General features: G+C 47.0%; 1 protein-coding gene across 3 annotated transcripts; it reads right to left on the reverse strand.

The window, feature by feature from the left end:
* Positions 1-2479: 2479 nt before the first annotated feature.
* On the reverse strand, positions 2480-25435 carry Piwil1 (piwi like RNA-mediated gene silencing 1). Of its 3 annotated transcripts, none has more exons than XM_045156563.1 (22): positions 25379-25435; positions 24424-24494; positions 22598-22678; positions 21823-21937; positions 20507-20632; positions 19917-20122; positions 19470-19591; positions 18503-18583; positions 17770-17967; positions 17364-17475; positions 14546-14672; positions 14112-14229; positions 13619-13733; positions 12430-12617; positions 12039-12111; positions 9751-9951; positions 9537-9640; positions 8856-8926; positions 8575-8728; positions 6647-6772; positions 3893-4040; positions 2480-3770 (listed from the first exon to the last, which is right to left on the reverse strand). In XM_045156563.1, exons 3-22 carry the CDS (start codon positions 22673-22675, stop codon positions 3654-3656), a joined length of 2580 nt encoding a protein of 859 aa, XP_045012498.1. In that variant the 5' UTR covers positions 22676-22678; positions 24424-24494; positions 25379-25435; the 3' UTR covers positions 2480-3653. The 3 variants fall into 3 exon arrangements, with proteins under 3 accessions (XP_045012498.1, XP_004668920.1, XP_045012497.1); XM_004668863.2 differs by having other exon boundaries at positions 19917-20131; XM_045156562.1 differs by having other exon boundaries at positions 19917-20131; positions 22598-22697; positions 25379-25394.
* Between the last annotated feature and the right edge of the window lie 454 nt (positions 25436-25889).

Genomic DNA, 25889 nt, shown 5'->3' on the forward strand with positions numbered 1-25889 from the left:
AAGACCAGTCATTATGGTGACTGACTATATACTCTGTCCAGTAGCTAGTGGGGGGCTTTCCTATATCAGTGACTCTACCCAGTATCTTCATCTTCAGAAAGGCAAGTCTGCCTTCATCAATGTCAAACAAAGCCCTCTCGTAGCAAGTTAGAGATATTGGAGGGGGGTACCTTCACAGGTAAGTCGTTAACTATTTTAAGAAGAAAACTAAAACATGTGACAGACCACAAAAGTATAGCAATAGAGCTGGGGATAAAACTCCACAAATCAAGCCAGGTGTGGTGGTGCATGCCTTTAATCCTAGAACTCGGGAGGCAGAGGTAGGAGGATCACTGTGAGTTCAAGGCCAGCCTGAGATGACATAGTGAATCCCAGATAAGCCTGGGCCAGAGTAAAACCCTACCTAGAAAAAACAAAACACCCAAAAAACTAAAAACCAGCTCCATAGACCCCCATATAAGGATGTGGTTTGTGATAATGGTCCAATGAGGAAGAAAAATCCAAAGGAGAAGTTTGAATTACATAGCATGTACAAATGATAGAGTGCTGGCAAGCCTGCTGGAGATGAGCCTACAAGGCTATGGACAAAAGAGTGGAGTGTAGTGATGTGCTAGAAGTGGCCATCCTTGCTCTCATTCTCAGCTAACCACATGACACGACTGTTGCCTGTTGAGAGAGGTATCAATATCCACAAATAGCATCTCTGGATTTGGATTTGTTTTTATTTATTTATTTGAGAGCGACAGACACAGAGAGAAAGACAGAGGGAGAGAGAGAGAATGGGCGCGCCAGGGCTTCCAGCCTCTGCAAACGAACTCCAGACGCGTGCGCCCCCTTGTGCATCTGGCTAACGTGGGACCTGGGGAACCGAGCCTCGAACCGGGGTCCTTAGGCTTCACAGGCAAGCGCTTAACTGCTAAACCAGCTCTCCAGCCCAGGATTCTCAGTAATTGAGGAGGAAGGGGGTTCCAAGAGCAGAAGCTGGAGGGTCACCACAGGGATGTGCAGGGAGACACATCTAGAGGTCACTTATAACAGTGTGAATTTTGGAAGGAGCCTGCAGATGTGATCTGGGAACATCTTCCCCAAAATAAGCCTCAGTGGGAGGCAGGACTATGGAAGCAGCATAGAGGTTGCACTGGGGTAGAGGCTGGTGAGGCCATGTAGAGCTGCAGAGAAGGTGGGGAAATCAGGTAGAGACTACATTAGAGTGGATAGGACCCCAGTCTCAGCAGTGCCCACCAGTCTGGCTGGATGGTAGGAGTGGACATGTCACATGGTGGAAAGTATGGTAAGAATGCTGGGCCCCAGAAGGGACAGAAGGGAAGGAGTCAGGTGCTAGCTGAAGAGCAAGGGCTGAAGGGCTTTTGTGTTAATGGGGGAAAAACACCTTCAGGGAGGGTATGAATAAAGAGGGACATGGTGACAAGTGGGGTGTAGCAGTACGAATGAGGATCTTCCACTGCTTAGGGCAGGATGGCCCAAGCCAGGTGGCTGGCTTCCCCTAGGAGCTTGGGACATTCTTCCAAACACCTAGGGAAACTCTGAGCTTAGCTCTGTACCTTACTGAGGAAGGGGAGCTCCCATACTATGATGACCATTTTGTCACCTCATGTGGGCAGTCTACCTGCAAGACTCTTTGTATACTTTTCCATTCAGCTCTGTTCCCATTCTTGGATGAATTAGCTAGGTTTGCCCACCAAATTCAGAGCCCAGGAGCTGTTTTCATAAATGGTCAGGGGATGCCCATCACTGTAGATCTCTGGAAATGGCAGTTAGCAATGTCACAGCCCTAAGGACATTCCAGTCTTCCCTCTAAATCTTCATGTGGTGGTTTGAATGAAATGTTCCTCATAGGCTCAGGTGTTAAGAATAATTGCTCCTCAGCTGGTGGAACCTGTGGGAAGTGTCGCCTTGCTGGAGGAAGGGTGTCACTGAGGGTAGACCTTGAAGTTTATTAGTCTAGCCCACTGAGTGTTTACAAATAGCTCACTGTGAGTACTTTCTTCCTACTGCTATGTGACAAAGATGTGGGCCAGATTCCTGCTCATGCCATGCTTACCCACCATAATGGAATTTCCCTGGAAATTGTAAAAAGAAACAAACCCTTTCCTCAGTCTGTGTCCCAGCAACAATGAGGTAAATGCAACACTTAGAGAATGAGACTATAGGCTCCTGCTACTCAGTAACCTTGAAATCTGTAATGGCAATATCCTAATTAGTGTTTTTAATCACATGTCTGGACTAAAGCTGCCTTTTTCAGCAATGGAAGCCTCTGGCACTGTGGCCCAACATCTTCCTACCTACCTTCCCTCAAATGTTTAAGACAGGCAGGTGGGAAAGCATGTGCTGAGGCCAAATGGTGGCTCACCACACACAGGCTTTGAGAACTATAAGGAAAACAAAATATTTGCCATTCATACTGTGTTAATAAATAAGGCCAAATTCCAAAGACATCACAGGACAAGACCACAGCAGCAATGGTGAGAAAGGAGCTTTATTGAGCTGTGTCAGAATGAATCACATGTGAACTCATTACACTTTAATAGTGCCCACTTCAAGCTGCTCTCCTGACAGACAGTGATTCATTATCTCTAATCTTCCTCCATGCAAAAGTGACACAAATCTATAGTGCAGTTACAGCCTCACAGCAGCAGACTACTTCGCTTGCCCTGCCTCACCAGAGAGCACCCATGCTATGAACAGAGGTGGTACTTCCCAGCCAGCTGTGCTCAGACAATAGCATCCATGAGAGGCAATTCTTGTTTTTTCTTTTTTTTTTTTTAAGACAGTCTCACTATGTAGCCCAGGCTGGCCTTGAACTTGGGATTCTCCTGCTTCCACCTCCTGAGTGTTGGGATTACAGGCGTGTGCCATCATGCTTGGCACAACTTATTTTTATGAGTGAAATTCTATCCTCATGTACTCTCTAGTTTTAAAAATTAAATGGAAAAAGATGAATACTTTCAAAAACAAGAATTACCCTATTATTCAAATAAAATGAAAATCATTTTAATTTTATTTCAAGAAACATTATGATATCTAATTGCAAATTGAAATAAACAACAATGTTAATACAGAACATTAGCCTGGCATCTTTTGTTGAGTCTTAAAAATGTTATACCTTAGGGAAAAAAATTTAAAAATGTTAACTGTCTTCTTTAATTCCTATCTCACCACCAAAAGCCAAACAAAATCAAAATTTCCTTTCTAGCTTATGTGTAGGTTATTCAATGGCTGCTTTCATTTTTAAAACATGAGACAGATACACAACCCACTGCAACTGTCATGAGCACCCTACTTCCTGACTTTTTCTCCTCTAAATGCAATTTTTCAAAACTAAAGTGCATTCAGGTAAAACTTGTTCCCTGAGAAGTGCTTCTAGCTGCTTTAGGAAAGTCTATTTGTGGTACAAGGGCCTTATCCACAACTGTGCACAACAGTCTGTCACAGCTTACTTTGAAAAACAAGATGATATACACAACCGTAACTCTTACCTATAAAATAAGGAAGTGGTTAAATAGAAACACCAGAAATAAAACTTTGGCTCTCCCAATTCCCATCCCAGGTTCCCTCTAATGATAACTGCATACAAAATAAAAGCCTAGGAATGGGCAAAGTTCTAGAAGAAAGCCAGCATGCCAGCCTCCAAGTCACAGGTAGTAGAGGCGGTTGGACAGGGACAGGTTTGGCTCTCTGTGGATACTCTGCCCCACAAGAAAGGCCAGCTTATGCGCATATTGGCAAGGTGCAGGGACACGGATGACACCCTGTGGGGAGGAGAGAGAACTAGTCAGTGGTTTGAGCTGGTCTGGTGGGGCTGTTGGGAGCCCCTGGCACAGCTCAGTGGGGCAGGTTGTCCAGTAGAGCCCTTCACAGGCAGCCCACTCACCGGCCAATTATAATAGACGTGGCAAAGCTTGTAGGTCAGCCGCTGGATGTGGTCAGGCTTCAGTCCGCTGTTGTCATAGATGACGTTGTAGTGAGTGGGGGACACACTCCCACTCCTTACTGCCTGGCTTACGATGAAAAAGTCGTACCTGGAAAGAAAGGCCAAGCCAAACAAGTCAAGATGCACCTTTGCATATGTAAATGTCTGTGTTTTAAAGCACCCTCATCTCTCCTACAGTCCCAGCATTTCTCAGAAGAGTGTGAAGACATGACTCTTTTTAGTTTTGGTTTTTGTTTTAAGGTAGGGTTTCACTCTGGTCCAGGATGACCTGGAATTCACTATGTAGTCTCAGGGTGGCCTCGAACTCAGTGATCCTCCTACCTCTGCCTCCGAAGTGCTGGGATTAAAGGCGTGCACCACCACGCCTGGCTAGACATGACTCTCAGTTACATATCTGCCATAAGGCTAAAGTTGCAGAGCACTCTGGCTACTCTTCCAGGACATTTTCTTTCTATCTACCCATCTCTCACCCACAGAGAACTCTTGGGATCCCAGCTACATAGAGCTGAGCAAAAGAAATGCCTGCCTGCCTGCCTCAGAGGCTTACTACTCCCTGGATGTGGTTCTCAGAACCGACCTCTTTCTGGAGGTTCCATCACTATTAGCAAAAGTGTAACGAAGTTAGATCATTAAAGACTTAAGTCTCTCCCTCTCTCTTACACACACACACACTGACATACACAGAGAGTGGGGGGAATAAACAACTCTAAATAAAGCTAATTTTATATGTAAAAAGTAGAAGGACAAAGTAAACAGCCCAGGAAAGCAGACATTGGAGGTCTTCATTTCCTGGTATCAATACAATATGGGTTAAGAGTTACTGTGGTCTGGCCCAATGAACAAAGAAAGGACTTTGTCCATCAAATATCAAATCACTATGTCCATCAAAACAGAAATAAACAATCAAAACTGGTATAAAATGTAATTACTGGATGAGAACGAGGCATCAGAAATGTTAAATGACAATTCCCAGAGAAAGGCAAATTCTAACAGGGAGAATAAAACTTAACTGCTTATTGTTTATTTATACTTATTTGTATAAATAAATAAAAGCTTGTTTCTCTTCACTTAAAAGATACTGATGGCCAGGTGTGGTGGCACATGCCTTTAATTCCAGCACTCAGTAGGAGGATCACCATGAGTTCAAGGCTACCCTGAGACTACATAGTGAATTGCAGGTCAGCCTGAGCCAGAGTGAAACCTTACTTCGGACAACCAAAAACAAAACAAACAAACAAACAGAAAAAAAACATATTTGCCCAAAGTGCTTGAGCAGCAATAAAAACTGCCAGGTTTAAGCAGCAATTTAGAGAAACTTACCACTTTCCAAACTCATGTGTTACCCCATGGCTCATGCCTACTTGTCTTTTGGCCCTGTTGTCCAGCACAGTCAAGTCCAAAAGTACCAGGGTTCCAAGAAAGTCAAGAGAGGATTTCAGGAGGGGAATGGGCCTGTCTAGGTCTCAACCTCATTTCCTGCTGAGCTAATAAAATGTTCAATATGGTTGAACCTCCCAAACCAATGCTACAACTAACCTCTGAACAAAATAGAGACCCAAGAGAGACAATGCATTTTAATTTTTTTTGTTCATTATTTATTTATTTATTTGAGAGTGACAGACACAGGGAGAAAGACAGAGGGAGAGAGAGAGGATGGGCGCGCCAGGGCTTCCAGCCACTGCAAACGAACTCCAGACGCATGCGCCCCCTTGTGCATCTGGCCAACATGGGACCTGGGGAACCAAGCCTCAAACCGGGATCCTTAGGTTTCACAGGCAAGCGCTTAACCGCTAAGCCATCTCTCCAGCCTGACAATGCATTTTAAAATAAAGCCCAGCCTGTCCAACTGCAGAGCTAATGAGATACAGTGGATGCTTTCTCTCCTTGTCCTGTACCCATATTGATGTGGGTTGAATATCCCAATTTGTTAATACTTGGGACAAGATGTGCTTCAAATTTCAGATTTTGGAATATTTGCATGGACTTGGCCAGTAGCCACCTCCAATACAGGTTTTCAGGCCAGTGGTGCTCAGCTATGACAGTTATACCTCCCCACCTGAGGTTCATGCAAGAAAAGCCAAGACTTTATTCCAAGGCTGATATTCCATCCTGAACCAATTTCTCTCCATTACAAAGACTGCCCTCACCTATGACACCAGGCGCTCTTTCCAGCATCACTTCCTCAAGGAAAGAGTGAGCCTAGGCTGAGCAGTGGTAAGTCTGCCCCATGTGCTGCTGAGACTGTAGCCTTGCACTCACTGGACTCTAAACCCTTGCTGGCCTGCTCTTTCTCAGGTGGTGTGCCTGCAGCTAACATTGTCCTGCTGACACACACAACAGCCACTCTCAGTGGCAACTGTCTCCAATAGAACTCTCTGACCTTGGGAGAACTACATTGGCATCATAGGGTTAAAGATCTGTTACCAATGACCTGTGAATGAGGTAGTGGTGTAAAAATACAACCATCACCTTTACAGGCTGTGCCTGGGCTCTGAAGCTCCCACCTGAAGCCCACCAGGGGGAGGGCTGTGTCCCCAGGTCCAATGCTGTGGACACAGGCTTTAGCAAGAATGTGAGTATCAGATCAACTGAGAAATTAGGATTTCCAAGAAATACAGTTAAGAACTGAAAAGTATACTAAAGTTGATCAAGTCTCAAGATCAAGTCAAAGGACACTGAAGCCCGAGAACTCACCATTCTGGCCTGGTGACCTCCACGTCGATGACTGTCCCTGGAAGTGGATTCTGGAGTCTTCCCCCAGACTGAGCAAAAAACCTGGCATTGACACGCTTCTTCACTACAATCACCGTCAGTCTTGGGCTAAGGGACAAAGAACCATGACCACAGAGATGGTGGAACACTCACTCATGTGGTCAGTAGGCACCCCTTAGAGAAAAGCCTCTCACCTGGGCACATCACTTGCCTATGTGCTGGAGAAGGGTTCAGAATGCTCCTCCAGAGGGGTCCAAGAATCAAGAGTTACATGAGAGTGGATAACAAACTGGTACCTGCTGTCACACCAGCAGGTCTACAGAATCTTCAGGGTCAACACTTGGGAACAAGCAGTTCTTACCAGGTGGAAAATCCATACTGAGCTCTCAAGTCTGTCTAGGTGAGCTGGTTTTCAGAATTACTGGCTCACAGTACATTTATGTTTATACATACACACAGTGCATTTTGCATATGACATATTCCACAGCATGTTAAATCTATAAACATACACTGCCACAATAAATAACTTGGTATTTGTGCTCTGTATTTCACCGGAGTCTCAAAGGAATGTGCAGCCCTGTCAATTCTTAGCTGCTCTGTATGCATCACTGATACTATCTGCTCTGCAGGATCCATGTTTAGGGGAACAAGACGCCTAGCTAGAGCATGTTGTGCTGGAAGGCTCACACATCCTGTCCTCCCAAATCTGAAAGGCTCTATGTCCTTTTGGGACAGACACACTTGTGCACACAATTCATGCAGGAGTCAGGAAGAGGCTGTGTTTAATGCACTTGGCAGATGTCAGGTTCAACCTGTTCCAGACAACATCAGTGCCTTCTGAGCCTGGAAGTGCTGACTGCATACTCAGTGCAGAAAGTGTCCTAGAACAACATTCAGCAGCTCAGAAACTTCTAACTCTAAAGTACAGATGATTTAAGGTGGTTGGTTCCCAGGGCCCTGGGAATGTAGCCCAGAAGGCTCAAGTTGGAAACTTTTCTTCCACATGGTGGTAGTCAGCAGGAAATTGACTTTACTGAGAAGAGCAAGGGACTCGGTCAGAAATGTCACTACCTGTCCACAAAGTATTGCCACTGCCTGGGCCTGCTAGCTGCTGCAGCTCTGGACATATTACAAAGAACACAGCTGGGTCCACACACTGAACAACATGAGGCTGTTTCAACTGTCTGTCAACCTAGTCTGGGATCAAAGTGGAAGAGACTGTACCTGAGGATGGCAAAGCATCAGTGTGGGCACAGGTTCAAGAGCAGCACATAAGGAAGCAATACTGAGCTCCAATGTCCCCAGATACAGTTTAGCAAACATGGCAGAAAATACAAGTCACAATACCCAGGGCACCTGACTTGTTCTTACATCCAACCCTCCAACTCAGCCTATCTTGGTATTTCCACAGAGAAGCCAATATCCTGGTCCTAAGGATGAGTATGCATACTCAAATCCAAACTACATTTCTCAAAAGACAGAAGCAATTCTTGGGAATTATTCTACTTTTATTTTCAATGGGAAGCTTTTTCCTGTAACATGTGTTGGCTGCCACATGAGTTTCATGGACTGTGTGTGACATGCATACATGCCTGATCCCTACTGCCACCAGACACCATACATATCTCAGATTCTGCATGCAATGTCGTAGCACCAAAGAAAGCTTTTCTCTCTTCAGTAGCATATGACAGCAACAGCTTAACGTGCCAGCTGCTCCAGGCCAAACCTGCTCACATATCCGTACACATCTGTACCACTAGCCCACTCAACCTCTCTTCCTCACCATCTCCATTGTCTGAAGTCATACCCCTGTGGAGTCCACCTATCTGCTGCTCTCCTGTTTTGCCAACAAGTAACCCTAATGTCAATGGCAAAGTGGTATATGTTTATGAAATGACTTGCATACTTACTTGTAACCTCTACCAACAGACTTGAGGCAATCCAGGAACTGTGGGACCTCATAGCTGACGAGTGTTTTCAGCTGTCCGTCACCCACACCGTCCCGGTACACGATGATGCGGCTGGGCATGTACTCATTGCAGCTGTTCCAGGCCCTTAGAGCAGCTGTAACACGGCAGAGGACTTCAAAAATTCACACTGACCAGAATGAGAGTTTCTCCAAATTCCCAAGCCACTTTCAAAAATACAGCACAAGGGCCCTAGACAGAACACAGGAAGCAGAGAGACCCACCTTGCAAGCACACTTTGAGCCCATCCACCAGCTCCTGTCCACGGTCCTGAAAGACGCAGCGGGAGAACCAGCTGTTCAGAGAAAAGCAGGGTTGTGAGGACTCTTTCAATGTCTTCTCTGTCTACAGTGCTCTCTTCTGGCAAGGATTCAGTCAGATCCCCTGTGCTCATGAAACCTTAGCCCAGCAGGAAGAGAGTAGATCCAATCACCTCCACGGTGGTGGGTGGGGAGAGGTACTAGACGGGCCACCAAGTTTATCTGCCCTGCCCTGGCTCTGTTCCTGAAGAGCCAGGCAGTTACTGCATCCCACCTGAAGCCTCAACACACTCAACCAACACCAGAAGTAACACTTTCCAGTCTTTGCTAAGGCCAGCGGTTCCCTTGTTCCAAAGTAAGTATTGAAAAATTATTTTAAAATACAAGGAGCTGAGAAACTGGATTTCCACATGAAAAGGTCAATCTCATTTTAGGGACCATGAACAATTTAAATGAAGGATGTTTTAAGATTGACCACACTTAATGAACAATAAGGAAAATAACCCAGATTATATTTTGACCGTGGCAGAGCAAGGGCCAGGGGAAAGGGGCAGAGTAGAACACCCTGAGCACGTGACAGGGAATAGCCACAACTTCACTGCTCCCACCTATCTCACTGCCCCATGGCCATAACACCTAACTCACCGGGTCATTCCTTCATTGATGCTGGCAACAAATCCTGCAATTGACCTCCGCCCAGCTGTGGTGTCATGGTAGCAATCGATGCCAACTATCATCGCCAGCTTCAGCTTGAGTGAAAATGGTGCCATTTAGATATGACAGGCAATTGCTCCAAAGGCAAGCTTCTCTCTTTAAACACCCATTTAACCTCTTTGTATCCCAAAAGAAGCAGACTTACAGGCATGTCGACCCTCCAGAGCTCGCCTCCCATCTTGCAGTTCATTTGCAGGGCAATCTTGGTGGCAATGGCCATGACAGTTTGCTGCTTGCCCAAGGTTCGGGCTACCACACACTGGCTTGGGGTGGGGCAGTCTGTACACAGGTACTTTTTAATTGCATCATATTTGTCTTTCCGGTTACTTGACAACAAGCAGACTACCTGAAATCAAACCCAGTGCCTCATGACAGAGAATTGGGAACAGAAGGTCCAGCTTGCAGGGCAGGAGTAGGCCTATGGTGCAAATAACTTCATCGTACACTTTTCCATGTGGCTAACCAGTGGGACAAGAATGATGCTTACATACTGCTCCTTAGATTCACTTCTGTCTAACACAGTTACAGACAACTTAGTCTGACTGCTTGGGGTTCACTCTCATATTTACATCACTTATTCTCTTAACCATCTGTACTAATGTCATGCTAAAGCACAAAGGCAACAGGGTCCTACACACCCACTGCCCTTTTCAGGTCACGTACTGACCAGCACAGAGTGGCCATCATCCCTGCTTTAAACCCCCCCATCTGTTCCTATTTGGTATTCCCACTCCATTTCATTCTTGGGGGCCACTGCCTAATAAGGATACACCACTCCTCCAACTGAACATGATAATGGCACCTGCGATGGTGGCCTCAGGATTTGAGGCAGCAAGGAACCAACCAAACTGATAAAGTGCAAGGCCTGTTCAGCCTGGGTAACATGAAAGCCTTGATCAACAAGCTACTTTCAGAGTACACACATGTGCAGGATGTCCCCTCCAATACACAGGTATAGACCTGTAGCTCAGGCCATGGGGAAGTAGGATAAAGCCTATTTAGCCTTCTATGGCTTCCTGCTGAACAGGGAAGCTTGTGCTTCTTGAGCAGAGGAGGGTGGCCAGACCAGGCCAGGCCTTGCTCCTGAGCCCTTACACCACACTGCTGCCTTGGTCAAGGACTCACAATCACCATGGTACTCTCTCTCATGTTAGTGAAGGCTATGTTCTCACCATAACAGCAATAGGGAAAAGAATGCCATTTCAATCACTTGAACGTTGGGTAGGAGAGCCTTTGGGAAAGAGACTACTTGTTGGAAATGTTAAAAGCCAAAAATCTGTGCCAGGAAATGTACAGATAGGACTTACAAGTGTGTCTGGAGTAAGCAGGACACTAAGCGACAGATCTGAGGCCATCTAGCTCACAAAGCCAGTCAAAGGCACAGGGGTAATACACTTGAAGTCTTACAGCTGACAGGGCTGGTCACAGGCACACAGACTGGTGATACCACAGGACACAGGCTCCCTCCCCAAAGCCATTAACAAGGATCAGGTAGGCCCAGGGTGGCTAGTGACACTTCCATGACTCAACTTCAAAGGGACAAGTGGAGAAGTCAGAAGTGCCTTTTGGCCCAAATCAGCTGGCAATTGTGTGGGTGACTCTCCCCTTTGTAATTCAAAGCCTTTGCTAGGGTTTAGAGGAACAGGCACTCTTAGACTGCACTTAAATAGCACTTAGGTTCTACATCTGAAGTTTGCTGAGGAGGAACTGTAGCACAAACTCTTGCTGGGGTCACTCAGGTGGCTGGGCTGGGTCAGGCTGTGTAACCAGGGACTCAACTTCAGAGTAAGTCCAGTTGGCCATGTCACAGATCACAACACAATGAACAAGACGACCCAACTATTCTCAGAGACCCTAGGATTCCAGAGTGCAGAAAGAAGCCACTGTCCTGGGGTTACTATCTATCCTCTGATCTGTCCTACTCCCATCTTATCCCCTATCCCAGGAACACCCCAGGCAAGAAATGGTTACCTCTAGGAGGAGTCTCACAAGCACACATGGGAGCTGTGTCACCAGCCTGCCTAGGTGCCTGGTCTCACATGACAGAAGGATGAGCACTCACCATACCTGGGTGCAGTGACCTTTCCTGGAATTCACAGGGCAGACTGTTGACCCAGGCCAAACCATCACAGCTCTACAAAGCTCCACTGAACCCAGAACACACTCTTGTACTTGTGCCATTCTGCTTTTGCAATGATTTCTAGAACTAAGGCCCCAAGGTAGAACAAACTGAAGATGGTCTTATTTCTTTCATACCTTTTGCAAGTCACATGCCTTGTGCAGGCCACTAGCTGCCTTATGGAAGTCAAAGATATGCTTGTGACTTTTTAGGGACTAAGCCCATTTAGAAAAGGATCTCACAACTCTGAGGTCCCCAAATGCCTCTCTAAGCCCCTTGTTTCCTGATATGGCCTGTGTCCATCAGTCACTCACTATCTGGGTGTCTGATGTGACCTTCTGCTGCAGGGCTCTCAGGTAAGCTTCTGTTCTGTCATCCACTTCAATCCTAGGACAGAAGGCATTGTTCAGAGAAAGAGAGACATACAATAGATTGTAACATGTGCAACATTCCTGAATCAACTATGAAATACTATAAAATAAAATGCTGGGAACAGTCTTTAGACCGTGGCCAGCACAACCAGCACTGCTGCCTGGCTTACTAAACATGTACATTTGCAAAAGGGTCCTGTTTACTCCTTTCTCCCTCCCACTCTCTATTTTGCATTCCAGGGAGCCATGGTGCATCCTGAAGCTGGTAGGAGGTTACTGTCCTCCCCATTGTTGCACATCATTCTTCAGAGCGGGTGTAACCTGAGATACTCACATGATGGCCTTTTTCATCTGTATTCCCATGGCTGGGGTCACTTTAAAGAGGTTTTGTATCAGAGAATTGGCTGCTTCATAATTCTTCCGTGTGTAGATCAGTAGCCAGTTATCTAGTGGCTTCACACTGATCAGTGGAGCACCTCTGGTTTCTTTGGACCAGTCTGCAAACTGCGGGTTGTAATCAAACTAGAACAAAACACACACAGGTGAATCCCATGGCCAGCTCTCAGCAATGAAGTCACATATTTTGACTCTTAAAACTACCAAATTACAAACAGAGCCCCTAGCAAGAAATTAGAACCAAAATGCCTCTCAAGGAAGATAGCCTTTCCTGTCAAATACCCTACTTCAGGTCTCACTTGGCCAGGTGCCTTCCTGAGTGTCCCAAGTGAGTTTCCTATGGCCTCTCCTAAGTCATACAAGGATCAGTGTCATTTTTTTTTCTCATGATAAGGGTACAAAAAATGCTAAAAACAAGCTATAGACAGTGCTGGCTAGCTTGTTTTTATCAAGAAGAGCTGCCTGTGGCTGTGTCTGCTCAGAGTATACATTATCCCAGCCAGTCCCTGGTGTGTCTGTAGGGCTGTGGAAGACAATACAGGTCAATTGCCCACTGGGTTATTACTCACAGCACCACCAGGGGCAAAAAAGGCATAGCCTGCTGTAAAGACTCGAGATTTGGTATTTGCAGTGCTTCAATTTTGTAAAATAATTGCCTTATTTTTAAAAATTCTTTTAAACTATTTTCAGAAATCTTGATTTGACTTTTCTTTTACCTAAAGTGGTAACATAAAAGACACTGTAGTATTTCACATGTGTCCCCAACAACACATGGCCCAGTCAGAGACCAAGTCAATCAAAATAGGGAGTTTCCCAGAAGGTCACTTTGATGCAGACCAAATTCTGGACAATCATATGGTACGGTAAAGAAATTGGATTACTTAAAAAAGCAGCCCACTTTTAGCCAGGTCTTAGCTTATTCTAAGGACTAGCTCCAGAAATACAGGCTCTGAAGTTCCCAAGGTGGCCCCTGTGTGTAGGATGGCCTCTGTGCTGTGCTGGTATGTTCCCTTAGGAGCTAGCAGAGCACATGAGAAAGGAGGACAGAATTGTAGTACTGTGCCTCCCTGCTTCACTGCGATCTGGCCAACATCCCATTCCTCTAATGCTTATGGAAAGGACCTTACTGTTTTTCCTCCCTGGTGGATCTTCTCGGATTGCAGGATTCTCCCTGAGAAGGACAGCAAGTTGGAGTCAAAGCTCAAGCCCCAGTCTCGCAGCTCCCTCTGCACATTGTCATCCCTGTAAAGTGGACACATGTGCCTAGCACCACTGAGCAGGCAGAAGGCAACTCACATGAAGGCTGCAGAATGCCATCGTGGCTCCTATACCCTGCTATGCCTGCTTCTTTCTTCATTCCCTTAAGAGTCCTAGGGCCTACTGCCTCCCCTCAAAATGAACTCCACACCCAACACAAGCAGAAAGTAGACTTGTCCAAGAATCTCTTCCCCCACCCCACCTTGCCTTTTCCCAACAGGACTGGAAGGGTGGCCTCAGGAATTCTGCACTGCCCATGCCCAAATCCTGATAACATGTTAATACCACCTTCAGCCCTCCCAGACCCACACAGGCACACAGGGGACCTCAAAAAGAAACTGAGATACAATGAGCATGACCTACTTGTGGATGTAGTCAATGAGGCGGCCCACCTCTCGCTGTCGCTGCTCTGGGGTCAGTCGCGTGTGCACTGCCAGGTCTTTCATCACATTGAAGTCATTACGCATTTTGTCAGTCAGACCTTCGATTAAAGTGGCATAGGTGAGGAGCTGAGAAACCATCATGGCTGCACAGCCCCTGGAATGGTGGTGCTGAGGGACAAGGGGTAGAGGGATGTGGAGTACTGAGACGTGTGGGGTGGCAAGGGGTATAGTGAGGGATGGACATGGGGGTTAAGAACATGGGGTGCTAAAGGACATGGGTTGGCAAAGGAGCTGAGGGATATAGGGCACTGAGGATGTGGAGTAGCAAAGAAAGAGGAGCACATGGAGGGGACTGGGCAATCTTAACAACAGGGGCACTGGAGAGGTAGACAGGATGTGGTGAGGACCACATACCTGTGAGATAGCAGAGCTCTGGGATGAGCATGGCTGGTCCAGGCAGTGTGCCCCCTGGGCCCCTCCTCCGTTTGGGCTGGCTCACCAGCACTGGCTGCTTCAAGTCCGTGATCTCCTGGTTATACTGCTGCTTGGAAGGAAAGGAGGACTGTGGTATGCAACCAATAGGCAGCAAGGCACTGTGACAGATATGCCTGCTGCCTATTTAACTGAGGAGTGGATCTGTTTGCCAGGCAGCATCAGTTCTCAGGTAAAGCATGAAGACACTGTTTTGAATCCTTATAAGAGGCCATGGACATACTCTGTGAGCATCTTCTTGCTGAGCTCAGGTCTGTCAGCAGATCTCCTGAGTGGCAGTATGGAGACCACACTGTGGTCCACCGAGGGTGTGGGGAATGGGTCTTGCACCACAGGATGAGCTTGGTTAGAAAACACCTTGGTGCCACCTTCCGTCACTGGGCCTGCTTTAGCACAAGGAGAGACTTCTTGGGGAGTATCATGGGTGCTCCCAGCTTGGGGTGTCAAGACCCACTTTCCTATCATCTCCTGCAACCCAGCACTTTTTAATTTCAAAATCACTTTTTGTTCATTTCAAAACCACTTTTTATTAAAAAGAGCCAAGTAAGCAAATACACACATGTCCATTGAGAACTGAAGGAACATTGCTGCATCTGCTTGGTCATCTGTCACTCATCAACAAGCTCAGTTACCTGTCTGTCAGACCCAGTGTTTGCTATGGAAGGAGACCCTGCCAGACGGCATGGCCATCTGAATGAAGAAGTCTTGACTCCTCATCTTTCCCAAACCCTGAGTAACTCACCACTAGTGTTAAAAAGCTAACTTTCACAGATGGCTCTCGTCATACATTGTCAACTAAATACGCACAGCTGACACAGCAGAGACGTGGTAGTACCCCTCTCACTTGCCTGGCTGCAGGTCTGTGTCAGGGTCCTTCTTTAGTTTGCACGTTTCTTAAAGTCACAGCACTGTCTGCCTTATTCACATCATTTACATGGCATTGTTCTGCAGGCTTTTTGTTTTTGCTCTAGGGTTTCCAGACTTTAATCCCTGAAGAGCACTCACTACTGTAGCTACAGGTTACTAGGGAGCCCAAGATTCTGAATCTCTCAGCCTACCCTGTTCCAGCTGTGTGCCAACTACACACTGAGGTGCAGTAGCAGTGTAAATCCTCCTACAGAGCTGTGCTGAGCCTGAAGCATGAGAGCCATGTGCATAGCTTGCATGTGGCAGAGGAAAGGGTCAGTAAAGCGTGTAGTCAGACAGGATCAGTGTGGGGAACAGTCAGGAGGTAGCAGTCGCCTCATGCTCATCAGAGCCCAACTTGGCAACATAGGACAGGAGAAATATTACACTGACATGTGAGAAAGCACAAGAGGGATTCCAGAAGCATGCACAGGTCCATAGAGCCAGAGGTCATGACTAATGCAGTCACCAAGGGGAACAGGCTATATAAGAGGACACTCATGCAGAAGGACTTCTGGAAACAAGTCGGAGGGACAGGCAGGTACAGTGACTTATGAAATGGTGTCAAGGTTGTGTGAGTCTTCACCTGCCTTTCCAGCACTGGTGAGTTATAAGGAAGCCAAGAGATGGATTAAAGGCTTCACACCTTCAACATGAGCATAAGTCACTTGAGACAGCCTGATGCTTAGACAAGCAGAGATCTGAGGGTAAATGGCAGGGGCTAGAGATGACAATGGGACTCCTTAAGATCTTCCTAATGAGGGCACACCCCCTTGATTTGGGAGGTCCACGAGCATGTTGGTGGGTGAAAGCTGCCTGCATAAGACCATACTGATGCACCATGGCTCCACTCTGGCCTGACAAGAAGAGACTCTCCCCTGGCTGGCTACATGCTTAGACTGGGGTAACAGCTAAGGTTTACATGCCCACCCTCCTAACAGTGACCATGACCATAAATAAGTCATAGGCAGTGTACAACCTCCCTTCCTAGTCACTTCAAGGATCCAGGCAGGTGTGGCTGGAGTCCACAGAAGCTGGGAGACTGGCCAAACAGCTAGGATCACTTTTGGTTTTCTGGTTTTCTGTTCATTTGCCCTATGGGGACCTTTCAGAGCTGAGCTGTGTATCCCAGAGTAGCTCAAGGGACACATCCATAGGACCTTCCAAAGAACCTTCCAAGGTCAAGGCAATCAGCCAGATGCACATGTTCATACAGAACACACACCACACATGAGCGCATTTATACAGGTCTTCAGAAAATAGCCTATCCTAAGTAGACAAAATGAGACTCATTTTAGATCCACAATGACATGTTCTAGGATTCTGATTCGCCTTTTGGAAGTGACTGCTGCTTGTTCAGTAAAGCATACAGTGGATCAACCTGTTCCAGAAAATCTACTCCTCTGCTTCAGGCCATACATAGCTGCCCCTCATTACTTCCTATGTACCTGTGCTCATCTCCCCAGGGTGGCAATGGCTGTGCTGGAGTTTTATTAGCCTGAGAACAGAAAGTGTGCCAGAAGCATTTCAGTATGGAAATCAAAGGTAGAGTTCACCCACCAGTGGCCATCAGCAAACCTGTGGAGGAGCAGCCATTTGTGAGGCCTCCCTGAGAAATAAGAGAACACTGGCTACAGAACTAGGGAGCAGATTAACTGTTAACACAAACTATTTAGTCTGTTCATCTACTATGATGTTAAAGCAACATAACCTCTGCTAGATGTAAGACCAAAAAGGGGCTGCTTCTTACCATGTAGACAGTTTCTCAGTGAGAAAGGGCAAGACTGATCAGGGCTGCACATGCACACCCTCACATTGCCTGGAGGCCTCGTACCTTCCGGTAGTACTCCAAGAAGCTGACCTCTGAGCCGTCTGCCTTCTTAAAAGTGCTCTTTGGATTCTGGTCCCAGTCGATATCATCCACCCTGTAGGTCTTATTGTTGTACCTGTGGTGTGAGCACCATCCAATGAGCATTGGGTAAAAATGGTGAGGGGTCAGAGGACTTGGAAGTGGCAAGGGACAGCAACACTCAGAGCCAAGTAGATGGGGAAGGGACTAAATGATGGCGGGAAATAAAGTAACAAAAGGAGGAGGAAATCATGAGGTATTTGTGTCCTTGGCAGCTGACAAAGTGGGAAAGGTGATGGGTACCCTTCTCACTATGCCAGTCTCTGCCTAGCCTTGCCACATGCCATCTGCTAACATTGCATTCTGAGGACCCCTGGAAGCAGAGCCTTACTTGGTGAGGACGATGAGCCCAATCAGCTCTTTGGAGACTTGCTCCTGAAACTTGTGCTCCTCAGTCTGGTGGTACAGGTTAAACATGAAGTCCAGCACAGTCTCACTGCGCAGGACCTTGTGGCTGACATCTGTGCAGAGCATGATATTGTTTTCGTACTGAAGGATGGAAGTGGTGAAGCCAGGCCAGATCACCAACCTGCCAATACAGTACAAGTCACAAGAAGCCAGGACACCTGGGACACTTTACACCTTATTCACTACATCTCAAGCAGGAAGTTGTTAAGTTTACTTCCAAGTTTCACAAGATTTCATATAGAGACTATCTATCCAAAGTCTTCAACAGCATTTTGGGATGATAACTAATAACTACCTAAGTTACCTTGTAAAACAACATGCTAACTTGATAAAATTGCCTTTATGGTGGTCAAAGCACTGACATATTAGCTAACCTAAACCATCACATCATAGCACCTTCAGTGAATGGAGCTCAGGACTGACAGTAGTGAACAGGGTTTTCTCTAGACAATGACAGCTGATTATACTAGGAAAGCACTCCAGGATGACTCCCTATCATTCACACTTGCTTAATACAGAGGCCCTCCTAGATGCACAGTAACTCACTGTTTTTTGTTCGCCTAACAGTGGGCATCATTGACAGGGTATTTTCAACCTTGTAGTCTATTCCAGTCTGCATTAACAAAAGAACAGGAGACTTTCCACAGCATACAAACCTGTGATTTGGAATATCAATTGGGTCACTTGGGTTATAGTAATTCCGTCCTATTTGTTGCAAATTCATGATTTTCAAGAGCCTAGAAATGGAAAGTCAGAAGAGGCTGGTTAATTGTGAGGAACACCTGCTAATTCCATGCAATTGCTGCTCAGAGCAGGGCTGACAATCTATAGCTATGGCCAGGCCAGTAGTTTCAATATGTCCTGGGAATTAACAGCAGCTCTTATAATATTTAAAGGCTGGAAAAAATAAAACATTATTTCAAGACACATGAAATGAGTGAAATTCAAATTTGAGTTCATGTCAATAAAACTTTATCTGGGCAAAGTGAGATGATTTACTTATACATTGTCTGTGGTTATGTTCAGCTTCAAGGTCACATGACCTAATGAAGTATTCCTGCTTACTTTGTGGCTCTGTGCAGGAAAATCTGCCACCTCTTCCTTACAAAGAAATATATTGACAAGTGTCTTTAATTAAGCCTAGAGTGTACACCACACTAAATTATCCTACCACCAGTGAACTATGAGCTATGAATCCAAGTATCTTGTTCTACTATTCTGATGCCAATTCCAGCCTCATTCACCTTGCTTTTCACAGGGATAAGGAAGGGTTCAAAGAATGTGGTTTTATTTATAAAGTACAGTATGTACAACAAAAGTTAACTACTTAGCAAGCAATTGCTCCCTACCATGGAGCAGTCAAGGAACCCTCAGCCTGCCCTAGCACCCACCAAGGAAGGAGCAAAGGCAACAAGAAGCACTTGAGATGTGTGTGTTCCTAAGAAGTTCCAATAGCAGTTCAGAGACCTACTGTCAAAACCCATAGGAAAGTTAGGCAGAATCATAAAGGAAGTGGTTTTCCTGTAAGAAAACCATACCTTAAATTATGAACATGCAAGAAGCTTTGATATGCTAACAGGGCACCCTCTACCTCATTTTGATTGCTCCCTTGTGTGCACTCACCTCCTAAAGATGATGTTGTAGAATTGTAGGCAGGTGGGCGAGGTGGGTGGCAGCTCGTTGGTCAGGGTGATGGTTATCCTCACATGCTCCCCATTCCGGGTCTGACTAAAAACTTCTGTGACCTAAAGCCAGAGAGGTGGGAAGCCTGGCACCTGAAGCTACCAAGGAAAGCACACTCTACACCTCAGAGGGCCCCTGTATTAAGGCAATCCTCCAAAAGTACAGTCATTTGCAAACTGGGACTTTGAAAAACTGGCTCTGAGAAGAGGCTGACAGCCCTTCTACAACTGCATGCATTCCTCAAGACTCAGAGGACCCAAGGACACAATTATGCCAGGGGGCCACTGGGCAGGGCTCATGTTCTCTGTCTGGAGACCCTATTTGTGCTTTGTTTTAAGATGAATAACCACCCCCACCACCCTTTGTCCACCCAGTCACTGGAATAACCTTGTGCTGTAGTCGTTTGGGTAAAAAGAGTATTGTTCCATCAAAAGCATGACACCTTCCAATGAGATCTTCATGTTGGAAGAGCAGTGCAGAGCGCAGCCTGCGGGCCTCCATCAGTGGGTTGTAGTCAATGTGGTACTGGTATAAGGCCCATTGTGGACGTGAGGTCAGTCTGAAGTGGTTGGTGCTCAGCTTCACAATGATGCCTGAGGAGCCTGAGAGGCCATCATATGCAGTCAGTCTCTCCCGGTTATGTTCTAAGACAGCGATCCTTCAGATATAGCAGTCCTAGGTCCCAACCAGAACCTACCTTCCTGACATCTGTCCTGCCCTGCCTCTTCATGGGAGAGCCTGTAGAATCCTATTCATGAGGAAGCCCTTCAAAGACCCAACCAATGAAGGTTTTACAAGGGACCTATGCAATAGCTAACAAACCCCATCGGAATGTGCCATGAGGGTGTCACCAGCTGGAGAAGGGTGGACAGGCTGGAAAGGTTGCAGCTGCTGAGCAGTGCTTCCCCCAGGGAAAACAGCCAACTGCCCCTGTGCACATGAAGAGCAACCTCCTAAGAGGTGCTTTATGAACGTACCTGTCTTTGATTCTTTGACATGGTCCAGGTTCTGTCTGGTGTTCACACCAAGGTCGTGAAAGTCTCTACGACGACCCCCTCTCTCTGCCAGTGACAAGTCCTGAAACCCAGCAGAGATCTGCAGTTCTTGAGGAGGAGAGGAAAGTGGCTCACCAACCTGGGCAGAGGGTGGCAGTCCCACAGTGCTTTAAGGTGGCCCAAGAATGTGTTGTTACTGATGGCAATACCTGACAACCCATCATTGCACTATCTTTCACACTGGTGGCAGCCAGTCAGGAAGATGCACAACAGTAACTGGGACCCCCACAGAGCTATCCTCTGATTGTACTTAGCAGATTTGGATACTCCTTACAAAACCCCTTCACTCTCAGGGGTCCATCAGCAGTCTGAGCCATGATGCAACAATTCATGGCAAAATGTTTGTCGACTGGGAAATAATCTGTCTGTGTCATAGGTCCCAAGGCCTTAGAAAAATTTTCTATCATCCTTAACTATAGCTGCAGGAACTGAGAGGTTGGCATGACTCTAGAACATGGACTAGAGAGTGATGCAGGTCTAACAAGTCAACCTTCTTCACTATTTGGTTCCCTGATCAACCAGCTGGATGGGGACACACAGGAGTGTGTTCTCTGGTCAAGGTACACGTCTTACAATGTGTCACACTCTGTAGGAAAGGAAGTACTGGTTATACTAGTCAGCTTCTGCTTTTTACAGAACAATTGATGTACCCATGCACAACTCAACATCTGAGATCAACAGCATGGTGAAAACTACAGGATCATTCAAGTAGAAGCATTATCACTGTGTCCATGGACATGTTATCTTGTGCAGAAGGGCCTATTAGTTGACTCCCTGATAACTAATTCCTTTTCTTCCTCATCCTCTTCCCCTTTCCCCTCCTTCTTTAGAAAAATATAACTATATTGGAAGCAATGTTCCTCATAGGCCAGACTTTCCACTCTCCCTACAGCTGAGCAGGCTTTGGCAAAGTGGCATGGAGAGTCAGAAGCTAGCTATGCTGGTTATATCTCTAACTCTACACATGAAGCCATAGAAAAGTGGGTCTAGCTTTTGATGAGATCCCTACAGATGGCTTAGTAATGCAAACTAGGAAAACATGGTGGATTTGGAATTTAATCTCCTTAACAGTAAGTTGGCTCTGGCAAGCCTGCATTCTTTCTTGTTTATTTAAAGCAGCACAGAATAGCAGGCATCCTGTGGTGCTGGACCCTCATGTACACCCCATCTGTCTATCTTTCCCAGCTGTCCCGTGCTCAGCACCAGGTACAGTGACTCTGCACTCTCCTCTCACTCACCTTGTGACTTGGCTGTGGCCCCAACTACCATTCCTCTCTGCCGTCCTCGGCCAACTAAGTCCCCCTCTGTGGGTGGCTGCTGAGGTCTTGGCTGGATGTACCCAGGCTGCTGACTCTAGTCACACACAAACAGAGAATCACATTCCTTTATGTCAAGCCTCAGGTACCAGAGGAAATGACTAGTCTTGAACTAGTCAGGCATTTAGCAATGTCTTAGTAATTAAACATTTTATCCATAAAAATAAATCTGAGGACAGTTAGTATGCCTTGTAAGCACAAAGACTTAAGTTTGATCCCTAGAACTCACTTTTAAAAAATGCCAGTGTGGTGGCAGTGCTGGGAGGTGGAGATAGGAAGACCCCTGCTTTTGGCCAAACTCAGCTTACTTGGTAAGCTCCAGGCCAAAGAGAGACCCTGTCTCAAAAAAAAGGTGGATAGCACCTAAAGAACATCCAAAGTTGTCCTCTGGCCTCCACATGCATACACACATATGCATGTGCACCTGCACACACATGAACATGCACATTTACCACCTTCTCCCAAACTGGAGATGCAAGTCATCAGGTCAAGTTCAAGATCATCTTCTCACCCTGCCCACTTCTCAGTTCCTTCCCAGTGCACAGTGTGTGTTTTCTGGGCTTGATACTAGGGATGGGACCCAGGAAAAAATGCTCTATCATTGAGCCACACATAGCCCAAGTTTTAAATTCACAGTCACAGATCACACTGGTCAGGTCTCAAGCCTCTTCTAAGCTGGGAAGAAGCCGGTACTTACCATAGCAGCCCCAACATGCTGTACTGTCTCCTGACCTCGAGCTCTTCCACGGGCACGGGCTCGGGCTCGGCCAGTCATCTTCTGTTGTGAGAAGAAGTAACTGTAAGAACAGCACAGCATCAACCACTTCTACATTGTGACTGCTAACTATTTAAGATTCTAATAAGCTCCCAGGTAATTATGCAGGATTTAATTTTTTTTTTTCTTAATGCATAGCTGTTTTCTTTCAGCAGAACTGATGGAACCCAGAATCTCATATATGCTGGGAAAGTGCTCTACCCCTGAGCTACAGTTTCTTTCTAAAAAACAAAAAAAGAAATTATTTGCAAGCAGACAGAGACAGACATGATAGAGAGGGAGGGAGGGAGAGAATGGGCATGGAAGAGCCTCTAGCCACTGCAAATGAACTCCAGATGCATGTGCCATTTTGTTCATCTGGCTCTACATGGATACTTAGGAATCAAACTCCAGTCATCAAGTCTTGCAAGTAAGCGCCTTAATGACTGAGTCATCTTTACAGCCCCCAGAACAGTTTCTTAAAAGGAAATGTTTCTGTATCCTACAATCCTGTCCTGGCCACTGCGGTAGGTGCTAAGGCTAAATTGGAGACACAGGTTAATAAAAGATTTGGTACATGAGCGTGGTGGGGGTATGCCAGAGCCTCTTGCCACTGCAAAGGAACACCAAATGCATCTGCTACTTTTTCCTCTGACTAATTATGTGGGTAGCTTGGGAACTGAACCCCAGGCTGGAAGGCTTTGCAAGCTAGCACCTTTAATGACTGATCCATCTTTTCAGCCTCTAGGTTTCATTATCAATTGTTCATGATAAACAGGCTTAGGTGTTCAGTGTAGAAAGCACTGCACTGTGAGCGATGGGTTTGTTTTCTTGTGTGGGTCTACGAATCACGCATACCGTGCATAATTCACCAAGAAGCTAGACTTTGTAGCATGTTTCGGGCAGATCCCTTAAAGAGCCCTTCTTTAGACACATGGTCTTCTTCAGCTCCCAGTTCCAATGTAATGTGGCTTACAATGAGCACACCTGAATCCAAGCCCCCTCACCTCTTCACTTCTCCCACAATTTTGAAACTGGAAACATATCAACAGCCACTGATCACTAAGGAGAAACCATGGGACAGTATATCTCTAAAGTGCTCCTTTTTAGCTCCCTGCTTTTTGGAGGTCAGTGACATTGCTGGTTTGTCTGAACCTACCTCATTCCCAATACAGACAGTGACTTGCAGCAAATTCTTTCAAGTCGGTCATGCAAGGTCATCTGCCAGGTGCAGCATGCTACAATGAGTGCCAAGCTTCATCCTAAGCACAGGTATTCACAAACATCCCTGTGGCAAGCTTGGACCTACACCTTTCCTGAATAGACTAGACAGACTCCAGCAAGTGCCACAATGCCTTAACTGAGGTCCTTTCCTGTCAGTAAGCCCAAAAATCTGGCTCATCTGCTAAGGAGTAGCTCAAAGACTGTCTCTTCTACCCTTTCCCTGCAGCCTTTTCTACCTACTAGGACAAGCACCATCTACCTGACACTTCTCACCTACTCTGGACTCCACAATGGCTCTCCTCACAGCCTAACAACAATTATGTAAAATGCCCTTTTAAAACCCACAAAGTACATTAGAAATGAATTGCATGGTCACCTCCTATAAGGAATGTTCTCAGAATGACTTCTGACTGGCAATGTCTGAGGTTTGCTGGAGAATGTTGGTAGACCCAGGCCTGCAGAGGGTCGGGGGGGGGGCACGGGGGGTTCTGATGGCCATGTTCAAGCAGAGGCTATTCCTATAGAGACTCAAGAGTTGCACTTACCCAATCAGCTCAGAGTCTCAGCTTGGCCTGTCAGTCTCAGAAGTATCCCAATCTGGATGCAGGTGCAGTCTCTTGGGGGAAGAAGTAATTACATTAGCTAGCCAGACTTTAAGAAGATGGCTTTGGGGCTGGGGAGATGGGTCAGTGGTTAAAGGTAAAAAAAGCCCGCCACCCTGGCTTCAATTCCCCAGCAATCCACATAAAGCCAGATGCACAAAGTAGCACAGTTTTCTGGCATTTGTTTTCAGCAGCAAGACACTCTGGTACTCTGCTCACACACAAACAAAAATGGCTTCCATCCATCCAGTTCTATATATGTTTATAAAGGAAACAGGGTACACTTAGCAAAACCAAACCCTACTGTACTACGTGCTCAAACACGGCTAGCATGGTATCTTTATGACTGACAGACAAGACAGACAGACAGACAGACATATGCATGCCACATTGAAAACAACAAACAGGAGGCCAGGTGCTTGAGTTCACCATCAGTATATTCAGAGCACAATTCAAGGCGTGAACCATCTCTCACTCCAGCCAAAGATCCTACACTTCTTCCTTCAACACCCAGCCTTTGCTAAAACCCCAGCGCTGGCCTCTCACCTCCCAGCTGGCTTAAGTCGCCTGCTTGGCCCATCTCATGTCCCCCTGACCCCTATTCAATAAAGCACAAACTATGGGAGGGCAAAGTCTTTCTTTGTGATGACACCTTCACGTCCAGGGCCTAAAAAGCAGTCTGGCCCGTACATGGTGTCTGCTAACCCGGAGGCTATGGAACAGCCCCATAACCAGCCTGATTCCCAAGAACCTGCTTGGGGTCTCTACAGCTTCTTCCCAGCCGCAGGGGTGGGCAAGATTCCGCTGGGGGGGGGGGGGGCTGACCGCGGCGCAGCTACGGAGAGAGGGCTGGAGACGGGTGGGGGTGGGGAGAGGTGGGAATGGGGTGGGTGGGCACCCGGGGACGAGGCCTGGGTCTCAGTCAACAGCCGCCCGTCCCGGTGCTGGAGCACAGAGCTCCCGTCCTCCCCTGGGCTCTCGTGGAGTCGACTCAGCCCGCTGCCGCCCGCCGAGCGCGCTCCTCGCTCCTCTTCTCGCTCCCGCCGGCCGCACCCGCCAACAGCCCCAACGGCCGATCCCTCCGCGCCCTCCACGCGGCCAGCTCCCTTCCCGCGGAGGAACACGCTTCTGAGGAGTGAGAGGCGCCTCGCCGGACACGTGGTTGCGGGTTAACGGCGAGGCCGGCACGTGCCGCGCGCTGACTGGCTGCCTCACAGGTGGCGGTTTCCATGGGGCGGGACCACAAGGGCCAAGCGGGCAGGCCCCGCCCCGCGCCCCGGCCCCGCGCCCCGCGCCCCGCCCTGCGCCCCGCCCTGCGCCCGGGCCCTGGCTGTTTGTGGGCGTATTCAGTAGACTTTGAGGCTGTGTATGGGCTGAGGTAAAAGATGGACTTCGCTGTGGGAAGGGCC

The sequence above is a fragment of the Jaculus jaculus genome, chromosome 8 (genome assembly GCF_020740685.1).
Source record: "Jaculus jaculus isolate mJacJac1 chromosome 8, mJacJac1.mat.Y.cur, whole genome shotgun sequence".
Classification (NCBI taxonomy): domain Eukaryota; kingdom Metazoa; phylum Chordata; class Mammalia; order Rodentia; family Dipodidae; genus Jaculus; species Jaculus jaculus.